The sequence below is a fragment of the Squalius cephalus genome (assembly GCF_949319135.1).
Source record: "Squalius cephalus genome assembly, chromosome: 25".
Classification (NCBI taxonomy): Eukaryota; Metazoa; Chordata; class Actinopteri; order Cypriniformes; family Leuciscidae; genus Squalius; species Squalius cephalus.
Window position 1 is genome coordinate 309,045 of NC_137146.1, and position 17,500 is coordinate 326,544.

Consider the following 17,500-nt stretch of genomic DNA (forward strand, 5'->3'; position numbering starts at 1 on the left):
TGTGTGAGACGGAGCTGAAGGTGTGTGTGAGGTGAGAGACGGAGCTGAAGGTGTGTGTGAGACGGAGCTGAAGGTGTGTGTGAGACGGAGCTGAAAGTGTGTGTGAGACGGAGCTGAAGGTGTGTGTGAGACGGAGCTGAAGGTGTGTGTGAGGTGTGAGACGGAGCTGAAGGTGTGTGTGAGACGGAGCTGAAGGTGTGTGTGAGACGGAGCTGAAGGTGTGTGTGAGGTGTGAGACGGAGCTGAAAGTGTGTGTGAGACGGAGCTGAAGGTGTGTGTGAGACGGAGCTGAAGGTGTGTGTGAGACGGAGCTGAAGGTGTGTGTGAGGTGTGAGACGGAGTTGAAGGTGTGTGTGAGACGGAGCTGAAGGTGTGTGTGAGACGGAGCTGAAGGTGTGTGTGAGGTGTGAGACGGAGCTGAAGGTGTGTGTGAGACGGAGCTGAAGGTGTGTGTGAGGTGTGAGACGGAGCTGAAAGTGTGTGTGAGACGGAGCTGAAGGTGTGTGTGAGACGGAGCTGAAGGTGTGTGTGAGGTGTGAGACGGAGCTGAAAGTGTGTGTGAGACGGAGCTGAAGGTGTGTGTGAGACGGAGCTGAAGGTGTGTGTGAGACGGAGCTGAAGGTGTGTGTGAGGTGTGAGACGGAGTTGAAGGTGTGTGTGAGACGGAGCTGAAGGTGTGTGTGAGACGGAGCTGAAGGTGTGTGTGAGGTGTGAGACGGAGCTGAAAGTGTGTGTGAGACGGAGCTGAAGGTGTGTGTGAGACGGAGCTGAAGGTGTGTGTGAGGTGTGAGACGGAGCTGAAAGTGTGTGTGAGACGGAGCTGAAGGTGTGTGTGAGACGGAGCTGAAGGTGTGTGTGAGACGGAGCTGAAGGTGTGTGTGAGGTGTGAGACGGAGCTGAAAGTGTGTGTGAGACGGAGCTGAAGGTGTGTGTGAGACGGAGCTGAAGGTGTGTGTGAGACGGAGCTGAAGGTGTGTGTGAGGTGAGAGCCGCTGACCGCAGGATCTGTGTGACCCTGACCTTCACACCGCAGCTCTCACACAGTGTGTGTGTGTGTGTGTGTGTGTGTGTGTGTGTGTGTGTGTATGTGTGTGTTCCACAGGGTTCTCCCGGAGCCGGTTCTGATCGGATCCCAGCGGCCCGTGAGGTGAGTGTGACTGAAGCCCGTCAGCAGAAACTCATTGATCTGGAGTGAAAGTCAGTCGGATCTCTTGAGCTGATCGCTGGTGTAGAGCCGGTTCTGATTGGTCGATCGAGTCTGGTGTGTGTGTGTGTGTGTGTGTGTGTGTGTTGAACTGCAGGAGCAGAGTGAAGAAAACTCCACAGACGAGTCGATCCGCATCAGTAATGGATCTGTGGTTCTCCACTGGTTTCTGTTGTTCGGTGTTTCAGTGTTAAACGCTTCATGTCTTTGTCATGTTAAACTCGGATCTACAGACACACACTTCATGTCTCTGACACAGAGTTCCCTCAGAAATATCATATCAATATTTCAGAATCAGCATGTGAATGTGTGTGATCAGAGTGACACTCATATTCTGTATTAATGCTCGGCAACTCAACAGTTAATAGTGATTATTATTATTATTATAATTAATTTGAATGGTTTCATATGCAGCTGGAGGCGACAGACGTCACAGACACTCAGATGAAGGTACTGATGTTTTAAATGCACATTATTATATTTTTTTTTTGATTAATTATCAAATATAATTAATTTGGTTTTATATCCAGCTGGAGGCGTCAGACGTCACAGTCGCTCAGACGGAGACGCTAATGGTCTGTTTTATTATGTGTTATGTATTAAATAAACATTATATTTTTTTTTTATTAATTATTATTATATTATTATTTTTATATTGTCTGCAGCTGGAGGCGACAGAGAGTCAGACAGACGTCACAGTTGCTCAGACGGAGACACTAATGGTCTGTTTTATGTATTAAATAGACATTATTTAATATTATTTTTTAGTTTATTAGTTTTTATTATTATTAATTTGAACGTTTTTGCATCAAGCTGGAGGCGTCAGACGTCACAGTCGCTCAGACGGAGACACTAATGGTCTGTTTTATTATGTGTTATGTATTAAATAAACATTATATGATTATATTATATTAAACATTATATTAAACATTATAACAATATATATTATATTATTATATGATTATTTTTATATTGTCTGCAGCTGGAGGCAACAGACGTCACAGTCGCTCAGAAGGAGACCCTAATGGTCTGTTTTATGTATTAAATAGACATTATTCTTATTTTTCATTTTATTAATTTTCATTATTATTTATTTGAATGGTTTCATATGCAGCTGGAGGCGTCATACGTCACAGACACTCAGATGAAGGTACTGATGTTTTAAATGCACATTATTATTTTTTTTTATTTGATTAATTATCAAATATAATTAATTTGGTTTCATATCCAGGTGGAGGCGTCAGACGTCACAGTCGCTCAGACGGAGACACTAATGGTCTGTTTTATTATGTGTTATGTATTAAATAAACATTATATGTTTTTTTTATTCATTATTATTATATTATTATATGATTATTTTTATATTGTCTGCAGCTGGAGGCGACAGACGTCACAGTCGCTCAGAAGGAGATATTAATGGTCTGTTTTATGTATTAAATAGACATTATTTATTCTTATTTTTCATTTTATTAATTTTCATTATTATTTATTTGAATGGTTTACATCCAGCTGGAGGCGATAGACGTCACAGACACTCAGATGAAGGTACTGATCGTCCACTTTATTATGTTTTATGTATTAAATTAACATTAAATGTTTTTATTTGATTAATTATTTATTAATTATCAATATAATTAATTTGGTTTCATATACAGCTGGAGACGACAGAGAGTCAGACAGACGTCACAGACGCTCAGATGAAGGTACTTATGATCTGTTTTATGTATTAAATAGACATTATTTATTAGACAAAATACATTTTCTATTTTATTAATTTTCTTTATGATTAATTTTAATGGTTTTGTCTGCAGCTGGAGGCGACAGAGAGTCAGACAGACACTCAGACGGAGACACTAATGGTCTGTTTTATTATGTTTTATGTATTGAATACAGTTTATTTATTATTATAATTAATTTGAATGGTTTCATATCCAGCTGGAGGCGACAGACGTCACAGATGCTCAGATGAAGGTACTGATGTTTTAAATAAACATTATTTATTGTTATTTTTTATTTTATTAATTATCAAATATGATTAATTTGGTTTTATCAGCAGCTGGAGGCGTCAGAGAGTCAGACAGACGTCACAGTCGCTCAGACGGAGACACTAATGGTCTGTTTTATTATGTTTTATGTATTGAATACACTTTATTTATTATTATAATTAATTTGAATGGTTTTATATGAATGATATGAAGGCGACAGAGAGTCAGTCAGACGCCACAGATGCTCAGATGAAGGTACTTATGATCTGTTTTATGGATTAAATAGTCATTATTTATTATTTTTCATTTTATTAATTTTCATTATGATTAATTTGTATGGTTTTATTTGCAGCTGGAGGCGACAGAGAGTCTGACAGGCGTCACAGACGCTCAGATGAAGGTACTGATGATCTGTTTAATGTTTTATGTATTAAATAAACATTTATTATTATGAATTTGAGTGTGTTATATGCAGCTGGAGGCGACAGGCGCTCAGACAGAGCTGCTGATGATCTGTTGTATTATGTTTTATGAATGAATCTTTCACACAGTTAGCAGATGTGCCGTGATGATGAAGCGGGTCACATGACCAGCCCACGTTCACACGTGACGTCGGTTCATATCAGAGTCACTGCAGACGCTTTCACTGCCGGTGATCATGAGCTGTGTTTGTGAATGTTCACAGCACTTCATCTGGAAAATGTGTTGAATCTTGAGTTTAATGTGTTTGTGAGGCGACAGAATGAGATTTCCCACATGATAAAACACTGATCAGATCTAATGTGTGAATCTGCGAATCTCCATCATGTTGCAGAAGTCGAGTTTGAGATGAAGTGTGTTTGTGCTTGAACAGAAGCTGGTGAACGGCTCGTGTGTTCCTGAAACACTAGAGATTCAACACGCTAAAGACGCCACACACCTGTACAGTGAGGTGAGACGCGTGATCACATGACCATCGTCACCAGCGTTTCTGTGGCCTTTAAAATCATCGAGGTCTGAAATCAGAGCAGAATAAAGTCAGTGATGCTCTTCCTCAGTGTCTCTGTCTCGTTACATCTAAACATTCTTAGATCAAGATTCATTTACTGGAGAAGAAGCAAAATGCTGAAGATATTAAGTCTTGTTTAATGACTTTAGTTGGTTTGTGTGTGTGTGTGTGTGTGTGTGTGTGATGTTCCTCTGCTGTTCAGATGGAGTATCGGGAGGAAGGACTCAGAGATCTGTGTGTGAATCTGTATTCTCTGATGCCCGACACACGTGACACACAGTTCGCTAGAGAGATGACGGAGCTGCAGAGTGAGGTACACACACACACACACACACACACACACACACACACACACACACACACACACACAATACAATACAATACAATGTTTATTTATAAAGCACAATTTAAAAACAACCGAAGTTGACCAAAGTGCTGTACACACACAAAAAAAAAAAAAAAGTAATAATAATAATAATCTAAGAATAAAACACAAGCTGTAGAATAGGTGTAACACACGAAAGTAAAATCATAAAACAGCAAGTCAAGATACATTAAATGCCAAAGAAAATAAATGAGTCTTAAGAGTAGACTTAAAATTAGATAAAGTTGGGTCAGTTCTGATATGAACCGGGAGACTATTCCATAGTTTAGGGCCGATGGCAGAAAAGGCACCTCTATTTTTTAGTCTTGTCCTGGGAACTTATAACAATAGTCCAGAATTAGCAGATCTAAGTGACCTTGACTGAGTGTAGGGATGTAGCAGATCTGACAAGTACTGTGGTGCCTCATTATGAATAGATTTAAAAAAAAACAATAAAATTTTAAAATCAATTCTATATTTGACCGGCAGCCAATGTAGTGAGATCAAGACCGGCGTGACAGAATCATATTTACGTTTTCCATAAAGAAGCCGAGCCGCTGCATTCTGAACCAACTGTAGACGTGAAACACAAGCCTGGGGAGCACCGATGTACAATGAGTTACAGTAGTCCAGTCGAGATGTAACGAAAGCATGCATAACCGTTTCGAATTTCTTAAGGGAAAGAAATGGCTTCACCTTTGACAGAAGACGAAGATGATAAAAACACGACTTAACCACAGTACTTATCTGCTTATCGAATTTAAGATTATTATCAAGCCAAACACCCAAGTTTCTGACACATGTAGTACTATACAGTGACAAAGATGCAAATTCAAAATCATGTACATAGTGTTCATTTGAACCAAACACAATAAATTCGGTTTTACTCTCATTAAGGCTCAGGAAGTTAGTCGCAAGCCAGAGTTTTAGTTCTTCCAAACAATCCATAATAGGCTTTAAGGCCTGCTTATCATCACGCTTCAAAGGGATATAAATTTGGGTGTCATCTGCATACAAATGAAAAGAGTTTTGTTAAAAATAGACCCTAGTGGAAGCATATAAAGGGAAAACAGTACAGGACCAAGAACTGAACCCTGGGGAACACCAGAATTTCAAAGGAGGAATGGCAATATTGACAACATACCTCCTGTCAGAGAGATATGACCGAAACCACTGTAATACTGTGCCACGAAGACCAACGCATGTTTCAAGATGTGATATAAGAATATCATGGTTGACTAAATCAAAGGCAGAACTGAGGTCTAACAGAACCAGAGCCATAGACTGCCCAGAGTCAGTGGTTAACATGATGTCATTTAAAACTCTTAAAAGAGCTGTCTCAGTACTGTGACAGGATTTAAAACCAGACTGAAATTTTTCGTGAACAGAATTGATAGTCAGATAAGATTGAAGTTGATTTAAGACAATTTTCTCTAGAATTTTAGAGAGAAAAGGTCAATTTAAAATGGGACGAAAGTTAGCCAACAATGTGGAGTCCAGACTTGTTTTCTTAAGATGAGGCCGCACTGTGGTGAGTTTAAAGTCAAACACACACACACACACACACACACACACACACACACACACACACACACACACACACACTGATGATGATGATGACGATGATGATTTACAGGTCAGGTATCGAGCGGATGGGAGGAAGAAGCTGTCCTGTAGTGTGTTCTCTCAGCTGCCCGACACGATGGACACCCAACACGCCAAACACATGACGGACCTGCAGAGCCACGTAACACACACTCATCACGCGTGTTCACCTGTCCGCTGTCATGTGACTCGCTGCGCTCTCACACTCCTCTCTGTGTGTCTGACAGAACAAATACAAAGAAGCTGGTAGAAAAGACGCTTCCACGTGTCTCTACACTCACCTGGAGGAAACACTGGACACAAAACATGCTAAAGAGGCGTACCAGCTACAAAGCCAGGTACACACACATACACTCAACACACACTCATGTACACACACACACACACACACACACACACACGCATGCTCACACTTTCTTCTTCTTCGGCGGTCACTCGAAACGAGTATGACTGTCCTCTCCGTCGGGTCGCCTTATTTGTGGATCCTCAGGAGGCTGTAAAGGCCGATCTGTGATCCACAGATTCTGCTGTAATGTGGGCATTGGAAGGTTGAGGTGATGTGTGGTGGTGGAGCCTTTCTCTGTTTGTCCTTGCGGTGTTGTGGCTTTGCATCTGCGGCACGGCGGAGTTCTGTTTCGTGGTGTGCTGCACCTTCCTGCTCTGCTTTTCTCCAGTAGTCCCTGTTAAACGCGAGATTCTCCCAGTCGCCGGACGTGATGTTCAGCTTTTTCTGGCTGGTCTTGATATTGTCCTTAATGCGTTTCTTTGGCCCACCAGGGGCTCACTGTCCTTCTTTTAGCTGGGAGTACAGGATCATCAAAGACTCTTGTCCTGAGTTTGGCATAGGCTCCGCTGGCACAGCTCAGGCGATGGTTAACTTCAGAGTCTATATCGGCTTTGGAAGAGAGATTGCTGCCAAGGTAGGGGAAGTGGTCCTCGCTTTCCAGAGTGGTGTTATCCACTTTGATGATGGGCTGGAGTGATGGCTGGTTGGGTGGTGGTTGATACAGAACCTGAGTTTTATTGATGTTCAAGGCCAAACCCAGGGCTCTGTATGCCTTGGCAAAGGCATTTAGGATGCCCTTGGAGGTCTTCAGGGGAGTGTGCTGCAATGGCATTATCATCGGCGTATTGCAGCTCCATGATGGTGGTATTCCTGACTTTGCTCTTGGCTTTGAACCTGTTAAGGTTGAAGAGCCTGCCTTCAGTCCTGTAAAGGATTGGGATCCCCTGTGGCAACTCTTGGCCAGTAAGGTGGAGTATGGCTGCAATGAAGATGGCAAAAAGGGTGGGTGCAATGATACATCCCTGTTTGACCCCAGTTTCTACAGTAAATGGCTCAGATTCAGAGCCACTGTTGAGCACTGTGGCTGACATGCCGTTATGCAGTAGCCTCAGTACATGGATGTATTTGGCATGACATCCATACTTTGATAGTATGCTCCACAGTGCCTGCTGATCCACAGAGTCAAAGGCCTTTGTCAAGTCTATAAAGGCCATGTACAGAGGCAGTCCTTGTTCCCGACACTTTTCTTGTAGTTGGCGAGCAGAAAAGATCATGTCAGTTGTTCCCCTAGATGGTTGGAAACCGCACTGTGATTCAGGGAGTATCTCCTCAGATAGTGGTAGCAGGCGGTTGACGAGGACACGAGCAAGGACTTTGCCTGTTGTTGAGAGCGAGATGCCCCTGTAGTTTCCACATTCAGCCTTGTCCCTTTTCTTGAATATGGTAACAATTTGGGCATCCCGGAGCTCTGAGGGGAGCTCTTCCCTTTCCCAGACCTTGACGAGTAGATGGTGGATGTGGTGCCAGAGCCTTGGTCCTCCTTCCTTTAAGATCTCCATGGCGATCCCATCAGGACCAGTGGCCTTGTTGTTCCTGAGATTCCTGATGGCATTGTGAACCCCAGTTAGGGTAGGAGGTTCCCCCATGTCTTCTCTGATGGGACTCTGCGGGATATGGTCGGCCATGTCTGGTTCGGCTGACCTGTCACGGTTCAGAAGTTCTTGAAAGTGCTCCTTCTACCGTGCGTTGATGGAGTCATTGTCTTTTAAAAGAGTCTGTCCGTCTTTTGGGTGCAGGGGATTTAAGCCGCGGTGGCTAGGGCCATAGACAGCCTTAGTGGCACTAAGAAAGCCTCTGGTGTTACCTGAATCTGCGCACATCAGAGTGCGCACATTCCAGGCTCCAAAATTAAATTTATTTTGTTTCTGACCGCAAAGAGGGTGTTCCCTCTGGACGCGGTAATCCAGTCGGGAGGTATGAGGCAGGCTATTTTTAGGGCACCTTTTCTAGCCCCTTCCCCATGTGGGGTAAGCAGAGCAGATCCTGAATAGGACTGCTTAGTCATGGGTGTAGCTGCCGAAGAGCTCTTCTGCCTCGTTCCAAGAGCCCAGCGACTGATTCTGACACCCATCGCCTGATGTGCCAGCTCATGACTAGGGGCTTCCAGACTACACAAACTTGCCCCCGTTGCCACTTGCTGGTCGCCATAGGACTTTATCCGGGGTGGTAGGGTGGATTCCCTTTGTGGAGGACGCCTGTGCGTGGCGTTGTTTAACGTGTGGAGGCTGGAGGCTGGAGGCTGGAGTCTGGAGGCTGGTGCACAGACAACCACCACACGGTCCTTGGCAGGTCTGGGTCAGGATCCAGTGGCACGGAGTCCAAGACGACTGGGGACCCATCACTGCTGCAGCCTTCACCCGCCTTCCCAGCCGTTGTGATGCTCCACTTAGGTCAGCCATCATCCTCCGCCTGTTCCGACGTTGAGGTCTTTTATCTTTTTTTTCAGGGTGTGCTCCCTTAGCCTTTGCCTCTAAAGGGTACCCCACAAGGCAGTGGGACTATTTACCCATATGCTGTGGTTGGCGGGTGCCAGGGCATGTCCACTGCTTGGTGGGCCTGTACACCGCGCCTCTGGGGACACTGCTGCTCCGAGATCCCCTACAGTTCAGCCTGGGTCCGCTAGGGCCCAGTTACCGTGTGTGGCTGCAAGGAGGCACTGTAGGAGTCATGACGGTGGAGAGGCTGTGTACCGACAGGAGGAGGCTTACGCATTCGGCTCCTCTTTTCGCCCTTGCACAAGGGCTAGTCGGTGACAGTAGCTGTAAGCAGAAGTAGCATGCAATATCTACTAAACTACAGGCACTACTATCCCAGTACTACTGCACTGACACATCACACACGCACACACATGCATGCTCACACACACACACACACACACACACACACACACACACACACACACACACACACACACACACACACACATATGTACAGACACATGTGTGTGTGTGTATCAGGTGGTGTATAAGGATAGACAGGCGTCAGACTCTCTGTTCTCAGTGTGTGTGTGTATGTGTGTGTATGTGTGTGTGTGTGTGTGTGTGTGTGTGTGTGTGTGTATCAGGTGGTGTATAAGGACAGACAGGCGTCAGGCTCTCTCTTCTCTACGCTGCCCGAGACGCCGGAGATTCAGTTCGCCAGAGAGATCACAGAGACCATCAGCGAGGTGAAGCAGCCGAGATGAAGGATCAGAGCAGGTTACACTGATCCATGAAGTGTGTGACAGCCCTGTTTGTGTGTGTGTGTGTGTGTGTGTGTGTGCAGAATAAGTACCGCGAGCAGAGCCGGAAGAGCATCAGCTGCTGCGTTTACTCTCAGCTTCCTGAAACTGCAGAGACTCAATTCAGCAGGAGCATCTCTGAGCTCCAGAGTCAGGTATACCATCATCACCATCATCACCATCATCTTGATCATCGCCATCACCATCACCATCACCATCACAATTACCACCGTGTGTGTGTGTGTGTGTGTGTGTGTGTGTGTGTGTGTGCAGGTGAAGTATAAGGCTGACGCTCAGCAGCAGATGAGCAGATCTCTGTACCATCAGCTCGCAGAAACTCCAGAAACTCGACACGCTCGAGATGCCGCTCAGATCCAGAGCCAGGTGACGTTCTTCATCATCTTCATCTTCGTCAGATCTGAGCACTAGTTAACGTGTTCTGCTCTTCCTCACACGTGTGTGACTGTGACCCAATCAGAGGCGTGTGCTACCATAATCAGATCTGTCAAATCATGTTTTTGTGCAAGTGTAAATGCAGCCATATAGTCCTGCTCTTCACAACTACATTATGTGATCATGTGACACTTCATGTGATCATGTGACTCTTCTTGTGATCATGTGACTGTGTTTGTTTTGTGATCAGCTGCAGTACCAGCAGGGCCGGGCGTCAGTGACGGGCAGTAATCTGTTCTCCCTGATGCCAGAGACGCCGCAGAATGAGTTCGTGAAGCAGCAGATGGAGCTGCAGAGTGAGGTGAACCTCCGTGACCTCTGACCTCTGTGAACCTCTGACCTATGTGACCTATGTGAACCTCTATGACCTCTGACCTATGTGACCTCGGACATATGTGACCCTCTGTGACCTCTGACATCTGTGACCCTCTATGATCTCTGTGACCTCTGACCTCCGTGACCCTCTGTGAACCTCTGACCTATGTGACCTCTGTAACACTATATGACCTATGTGAACCTCTCTGACCTCTGACATCTGTGACCCTCTATGATCTCTGTGACCTCCGTGACCTCTGACCTCCGTGACCCTCTGTGAACCTCTGACCTATGTGACCTCTGTAACACTATATGACCTATGTGAATCTCTCTGACCTCTGACATCTGTGACCCTCTATGACCTCTGACCTCTGATCTATGTGACCTATGTGTACCTCTATGACCTCTGACCTATGTGACCTCGGATATATGTGACCCTCTGTGACCTCTGACATCTGTAACCCTTCTATGATCTCTGTGACCTCTGATCTATGTGACCTCCGTGACCTCTGACCTCCGTGACCCTCTGACCTATGTGAACCTCTATGACCTCTGACCTATGTTACCTCTGACATCTGTGACCCTCTATGACCTCTGATCTATGTGACCTATGTGTACCTCTATGACCTCTGACCTATGTGACCTCGGATATATGTGACCCTCTGTGACCTCTGACATCTGTAACCCTTCTATGATCTCTGTGACCTCTGATCTATGTGACCTCCGTGACCTCTGACCTCCGTGACCCTCTGACCTATGTGAACCTCTATGACCTCTGACCTATGTTACCTCTGACATCTGTGACCCTCTATGACCTCTGACCTCTATGATCTCTGTGACCTCTGATCTCTGTGACCTCCATGACCTCTGACCTCCGTGACCTTCTGTGAACCTCTGACCTATGTGACCTCTGTAGCACTATATGACCTATGTGAACCTCTCTGACCTGTGACCTCTCTGACCTCTGACCTCTCTGACCTGTGACCTCCGTAGATTCAGCCTTTCCACAGAAACAGACACTCAGAATGTTCTGTCTGGAGCCTCTTTCACTCTTCGTGTGTGTGTGTGTGTGTGTTTCAGCTGAAGTATAAAGCTGACCTGAAGGAGAACTCCAGTAATCTGTACTCACTGATGCCGGAGACGCTGGAGACGCAGTTCAGCAAACACACTGCAGAGTTACAGAGCAACGTACGACACACACACTCCACCAATACAATCTTACAATCACTTCAGTTTTCAGGCCAGAGTTCCTCCAGTCAACATCATGACAAGCATGACCGATCCGCTGTGTGTGTGTGTGTGTGTGCAGGTGAAGTATAAGGCTGACGCTCAGCAGCAGATGAGCAGATCTCTGTACCATCAGCTCGCAGAAACTCCAGAAACTCGACACGCTCGAGACGCCGCTCAGATCCAGAGCCAGGTGACGTTCTTCATCATCTTCATCATCAGCAGATCTGAGCACTAGTTGGCGTGTTCTGCTCTTCCTCACACACGTGTGACTGTAGCGTGACCACCTTCTCCACTTCTACATCAGGTGGCGTATAAAGGCATCGGGAAGGGTGATTTCTCGGGCTCCTCGTTCACTGCGGTTCCAGACTCAGCAGAGATGAAGTGTGTCCAGCAGATCTCACACACACTCAGTGAGGTGAAGCTCCATCTCAGATCTCACACACACTCAGATCTCACACACACACACTCAGATCTCACACACTCTCAGATCTCACACACACTCAGTGAGGTGAAGCTCCATCTCAGATCTCACACACACTCAGATCTCACACACACTCAGATCTCACACACACTCAGTGAGGTGAAGCTCCATCTCAGATCTCACACAAACTCAGATCTCACACACACTCAGATCTCACACACACTCAGATCTCACACACACACACAGATCTCACACACTCAGATCTCACACACACTCAGATCTCACACACACTCAGATCTCACACACACTCAGATCTCACACACACACACACACACACACAGATCTCACACACACAGATCTCACACACTCAGATCTCACACACACTCAGATCTCACACACTCTCAGATCTCACACACACACAGATCTCACACACTCAGATCTCACACACACTCAGATCTCACACACACACAGATCTCACACACTCAGATCTCACACACACACTCAGATCTCACACACTCTCAGATCTCACACACACTCCGTGGGCTCGTGTGTTTCAGAACCAGTACCGTGAGGAGGGCAGGAGGAGCCTCTCGTCCAGCGTTTACTCTCAGCTGTCCGAGACTCCGGAGACACAGTTCGTCAGATCCGTGTCGGATCTGCAGAGCGAGGCGAGGAAAACCATCTCAGCCAATCAGAATCAGTCATTCACATCTGCCTTTCTCAAGCTCGATAAAAAACTAATCATTATTTAAAAAATAAATCACTTAATTATTAAGGAAATCCTAAACATGTGAAATGAAGAAAATTGAAAATAAAATAAATCAAAATAAATTACATATAAATAATTAATTAAATCAAAAATTTAAAATTTATATAAATAAATAATTTAAAAATTAATCAAAATAAATGTCTTAATAATCAATTGCATCATAAACATCAAAATAAAACCCTTTTTTAAGAAACATAAAATATTTTATTTGTTTAGCTGCATGTCATGTGACCATTAACTGCTATCAGAGAACGTGCGAAAGTTAACATGTTAAATTATTGAAATATCATCTCAAAATCTCAGTGCGGCTTCGACCGATGAAGCAGTGTGTGAGTCTGATCGAGTTTCTGTGTGTGTTTCCTTCAGGTGAAATATAAGCAGCAGGTGAACGGCTCGCTGTACGCCACCCTGCCCGAGACGCTGGACACGCAACACGCTAAACACGCCACTGACATCATCAGTGAGGTAGTGTGACGCTGCAAACACTCGTGTGAAGCTTGCTGTACAAACACTAGAAGAGCTGGCTGTTTGTGTTCAGGTGAAGTACCGAGAGGACGGCCGAGAGAGTTTATCGAGCCCGCTCTTCACTCGCCTGACACAGACACTGCAGACGCAGACGGCTCGAGACATCGCAGACGCGCAGAGCCAGGTGACGCCAAGCACACTCCGTACACTATAGTGCCAAAAGTTTTGGGACACCCCTTCATTGAGTTCAGGTGTTCCAATCACTTCCATGGTGTGGGGTTGTTTGGGGGAGGGGGAGGGGGGGGGGGTGATGGTGTGGGGTTGTTTGGGGGAGGGGGGGGGTGATGGTGTGGGGTTGTTTGGGGGAGGGGGGAGTGATGGTGTGGGGTTATTTGGTGGAGGGGGGTGATGGTGTGGGGTTGTTTGGGGGAGGGGGGGTGATGGTGTGGGGTTGTTTTGGGGGAGGGGGCAGGGGTAGGTGATGGTGTGGGGTTGTTTGGGGGAGGGGGGTGATGGTGTGGGGTTGTTTTGGTGAGGGGGGAGGGAGTGGTGATGGTGTGGGGTTGTTTGGTGAGGGGGGAGGGGGTGGTGATGGTGTGGGGTTGTTTGGGGGAGGGGGGGTGATGGTGTGGGGTTGTTTTGGTGAGGGGGGGTGGTGATGGTGTGGGGGTTGTTTGGGGGAGGGGGGTGATGGTGTGGGGTTGTTTGGGGGAGGGGGTTGATGGTTTGGGGTTGTTTTGGTGAGGGGGGAGGGGGTGGTGATGGTGTGGGGTTGTTTGGGGGAGGGGGGGTGATGGTGTGGGGTTGTTTGGGGGAGGAGGGGGGGTGATGGTGTGGGGTTGTTTGGGGGAGGAGGGGGGGTGATGGTGTGGGGTTGTTTGGGGGGGTGGGGGTGATGGTGTGGGGTTGTTTGGGGGAGGGGGTGATGGTGTGGGGTTGTTTGGGGGAGGGGGGTGATGGTGTGGGGTTGTTTGGGGGAGGGGGGGGTGATGGTGTGGGGTTGTTTGGGGGAGGAGGGGGGGTGATGGTGTGGGGTTGTTCTTCAGGGCTCGGCCTCTTAGTTCCAGGGAAAGGAACTCAGAGAGATGAAGCTGTTATAGCGGTTAGGGTGGAGCAACTCCATATTAAACCCTCTGGATCAGGAATGGGATGTCATTGGAGTTCATAAGCGTGTAAAGGCAGGCGTCCCGCTGCGCTGCTGTTCGTGCTGTGTTGCAGATGTTCACCGTAAAGACAGATGTTCTTCACTGAATGAACTGTGAACATGAACAGGCTGGAGGCAGGAGTGCCACTGAAACATAGAAAATGCCCCAAAATTCAAGATAATTGGATTCATCAAATCATGACACAGTGAATCATTATCACTCAAGCAGGAGTGCGGTTCTGTCTGAACATCTAACCCTAACCCTGTACGACTGCAGGAGACTCTACACAGCAGCGCAGTAAACCAGAGGTTACACTGTAGCACATCTGACACAGCAGCGCAGTAAACCAGAGGTTACACTGTAGCACATCTGACACAGCAGCGCAGTAAACCAGGGGTTACACTGTAGCACATCTGACACAGCAGCGCAGTAAACCAGAGGTTACACTGTAGCACATCTGACACAGCAGCGCAGTAAACCAGAGGTTACACTGTAGCACATCTTACACAGCAGCGCAGTAAACCAGAGGTTACACTGTAGCACATCTGACACAGCAGCGCAGTAAACCAGAGGTTACACTGTAGCACATCTGACACAGCAGCGCAGTAAACCAGAGGTTACACTGTAGCACATCTGACACAGCAGCGCAGTAAACCAGAGGTTACACTGTAGCTCATCTGACACAGCAGCGCAGTAAACCAGAGGTTACACTGTAGCACATCTGACACAGCAGCGCAGTAAACCAGAGGTTACACTGTAGCACATCTGACACAGCAGCGCAGTAAACCAGAGGTTACACTGTAGCACATCTGACACAGCAGCGCAGTAAACCAGGGGTTACACTGTAGCACATCTGACACAGCAGCGCAGTAAACCAGAGGTTACACTGTAGCACATCTTACACAGCAGCGCAGTAAACCAGGGGTTACACTGTAGCACATCTGACACAGCAGCGCAGTAAACCAGAGGTTACACTGTAGCACATCTTACACAGCAGTGCAGTAAACCAGGGGTTACACTGTAGCACATCTGACACAGCAGCGCAGTAAACCAGAGGTTACACTGTAGCACATCTGACACAGCAGCGCAGTAAACCAGGGGTTACACTGTAGCACATCTGACACAGCAGCGCAGTAAACCAGGGGTTACACTGTAGCACATCTGACACAGCAGCGCAGTAAACCAGGGGTTACACTGTAGCACATCTTACACAGCAGCGCAGTAAACCAGAGGTTACACTGTAGCTCATCTGACACAGCAGCGCAGTAAACCAGAGGTTACACTGTAGCACATCTGACACAGCAGCGCAGTAAACCAGAGGTTACACTGTAGCACATCTGACACAGCAGCGCAGTAAACCAGAGGTTACACTGTAGCACATCTGACACAGCAGCGCAGTAAACCAGAGGTTACACTGTAGCACATCTCACACAGCAGCGCAGTAAACCAGAGGTTACACTGTAGCACATCTGACACAGCAGCGCAGTAAACCAGAGGTTACACTGTAGCACATCTGACACAGCAGCGCAGTAAACCAGAGGTTACACTGTAGCACATCTGACACAGCAGCGCAGTAAACCAGAGGTTACACTGTAGCACATCTGACACAGCAGCGCAGTAAACCAGAGGTTACACTGTAGCACATCTGACACAGCAGCGCAGTAAACCAGAGGTTACACTGTAGCACATCTGACACAGCAGCGCAGTAAACCAGAGGTTACACTGTAGCACATCTCACACAGCAGCGCAGTAAACCAGGGGTTACACTGTAGCACATCTGACACAGCAGCGCAGTAAACCAGAGGTTACACTGTAGCACATCTGACACAGCAGCGCAGTAAACCAGAGGTTACACTGTAGCACATCTGACACAGCAGCGCAGTAAACCAGAGGTTACACTGTAGCACATCTTACACAGCAGCGCAGTAAACCAGAGGTTACACTGTAGCACATCTTACACAGCAGTGCAGTAAACCAGAGGTTACACTGTAGCACATCTGACACAGCAGCGCAGTAAACCAGAGGTTACACTGTAGCACATCTTACACAGCAGCGCAGTAAACCAGAGGTTACACTGTAGCACATCTGACACAGCAGCGCAGTAAACCAGAGGTTACACTGTAGCACATCTCACACAGCAGCGCAGTAAACCAGAGGTTACACTGTAGCACATCTTACACAGCAGCGCAGTAAACCAGAGGTTACACTGTAGCACATCTCACACAGCAGCGCAGTAAACCAGAGGTTACACTGTAGCACATCTGACACAGCAGCGCAGTAAACCAGAGGTTACACTGTAGCACATCTGACACAGCAGCGCAGTAAACTAGAGGTTACACTGTAGCACATCTGACACAGCAGCGCAGTAAACCAGGGGTTACACTGTAGCACATCTCACACAGCAGCGCAGTAAACCAGGGGTTACACTGTAGCACATCTGACACAGCAGCGCAGTAAACCAGGGGTTACACTGTAGCACATCTCACACAGCAGCGCAGTAAACCAGAGGTTACACTGTAGCACATCTGACACAGCAGCGCAGTAAACCAGGGGTTACACTGTAGCACATCTTACACAGCAGCGCAGTAAACCAGAGGTTACACTGTAGCACATCTGACACAGCAGCGCAGTAAACCAGAGGTTACACTGTAGCACATCTGACACAGCAGCGCAGTAAACCAGGGGTTACACTGTAGCACATCTTACACAGCAGCGCAGTAAACCAGGGGTTACACTGTAGCACATCTCACACAGCAGTGCAGTAAACCAGGGGTTACACTGTAGCACATCTGACACAGCAGCGCAGTAAACCAGAGGTTACACTGTAGCACATCTGACACAGCAGCGCAGTAAACCAGAGGTTACACTGTAGCACATCTCACACAGCAGCGCAGTAAACCAGAGGTTACACTGTAGCACATCTCACACAGCAGCGCAGTAAACCAGAGGTTACACTGTAGCACATCTGACACAGCAGCGCAGTAAACCAG

The 17,500-nt window shown here is 46.8% G+C and overlaps 1 protein-coding gene across 1 annotated transcript in view; it reads left to right on the forward strand.

The window, feature by feature from the left end:
• The window catches only part of LOC307153195 (uncharacterized protein), a 56,836-nt gene that overhangs the window by 771 nt on the left and 38,565 nt on the right, over nucleotides 1–17,500 (forward strand). The window contains exons 2-31 of the mRNA XM_079862438.1: nucleotides 1,103–1,147; nucleotides 1,619–1,654; nucleotides 1,735–1,779; nucleotides 1,870–1,926; nucleotides 2,018–2,062; nucleotides 2,187–2,231; nucleotides 2,319–2,354; nucleotides 2,436–2,480; nucleotides 2,579–2,623; nucleotides 2,714–2,749; nucleotides 2,860–2,907; nucleotides 3,016–3,063; nucleotides 3,140–3,175; nucleotides 3,258–3,317; nucleotides 3,403–3,444; nucleotides 3,542–3,589; nucleotides 4,043–4,120; nucleotides 4,380–4,490; nucleotides 6,178–6,288; nucleotides 6,374–6,484; nucleotides 9,557–9,658; nucleotides 9,757–9,867; nucleotides 9,986–10,096; nucleotides 10,356–10,466; nucleotides 11,561–11,668; nucleotides 11,790–11,900; nucleotides 12,015–12,125; nucleotides 12,689–12,799; nucleotides 13,267–13,365; nucleotides 13,439–13,549. Coding sequence (XP_079718564.1) covers nucleotides 1,103–1,147; nucleotides 1,619–1,654; nucleotides 1,735–1,779; nucleotides 1,870–1,926; nucleotides 2,018–2,062; nucleotides 2,187–2,231; nucleotides 2,319–2,354; nucleotides 2,436–2,480; nucleotides 2,579–2,623; nucleotides 2,714–2,749; nucleotides 2,860–2,907; nucleotides 3,016–3,063; nucleotides 3,140–3,175; nucleotides 3,258–3,317; nucleotides 3,403–3,444; nucleotides 3,542–3,589; nucleotides 4,043–4,120; nucleotides 4,380–4,490; nucleotides 6,178–6,288; nucleotides 6,374–6,484; nucleotides 9,557–9,658; nucleotides 9,757–9,867; nucleotides 9,986–10,096; nucleotides 10,356–10,466; nucleotides 11,561–11,668; nucleotides 11,790–11,900; nucleotides 12,015–12,125; nucleotides 12,689–12,799; nucleotides 13,267–13,365; nucleotides 13,439–13,549 — 2,214 coding nt within the window. The remainder of the gene's footprint in view (nucleotides 1–1,102; nucleotides 1,148–1,618; nucleotides 1,655–1,734; nucleotides 1,780–1,869; nucleotides 1,927–2,017; nucleotides 2,063–2,186; nucleotides 2,232–2,318; nucleotides 2,355–2,435; nucleotides 2,481–2,578; nucleotides 2,624–2,713; nucleotides 2,750–2,859; nucleotides 2,908–3,015; nucleotides 3,064–3,139; nucleotides 3,176–3,257; nucleotides 3,318–3,402; nucleotides 3,445–3,541; nucleotides 3,590–4,042; nucleotides 4,121–4,379; nucleotides 4,491–6,177; nucleotides 6,289–6,373; nucleotides 6,485–9,556; nucleotides 9,659–9,756; nucleotides 9,868–9,985; nucleotides 10,097–10,355; nucleotides 10,467–11,560; nucleotides 11,669–11,789; nucleotides 11,901–12,014; nucleotides 12,126–12,688; nucleotides 12,800–13,266; nucleotides 13,366–13,438; nucleotides 13,550–17,500) is intronic.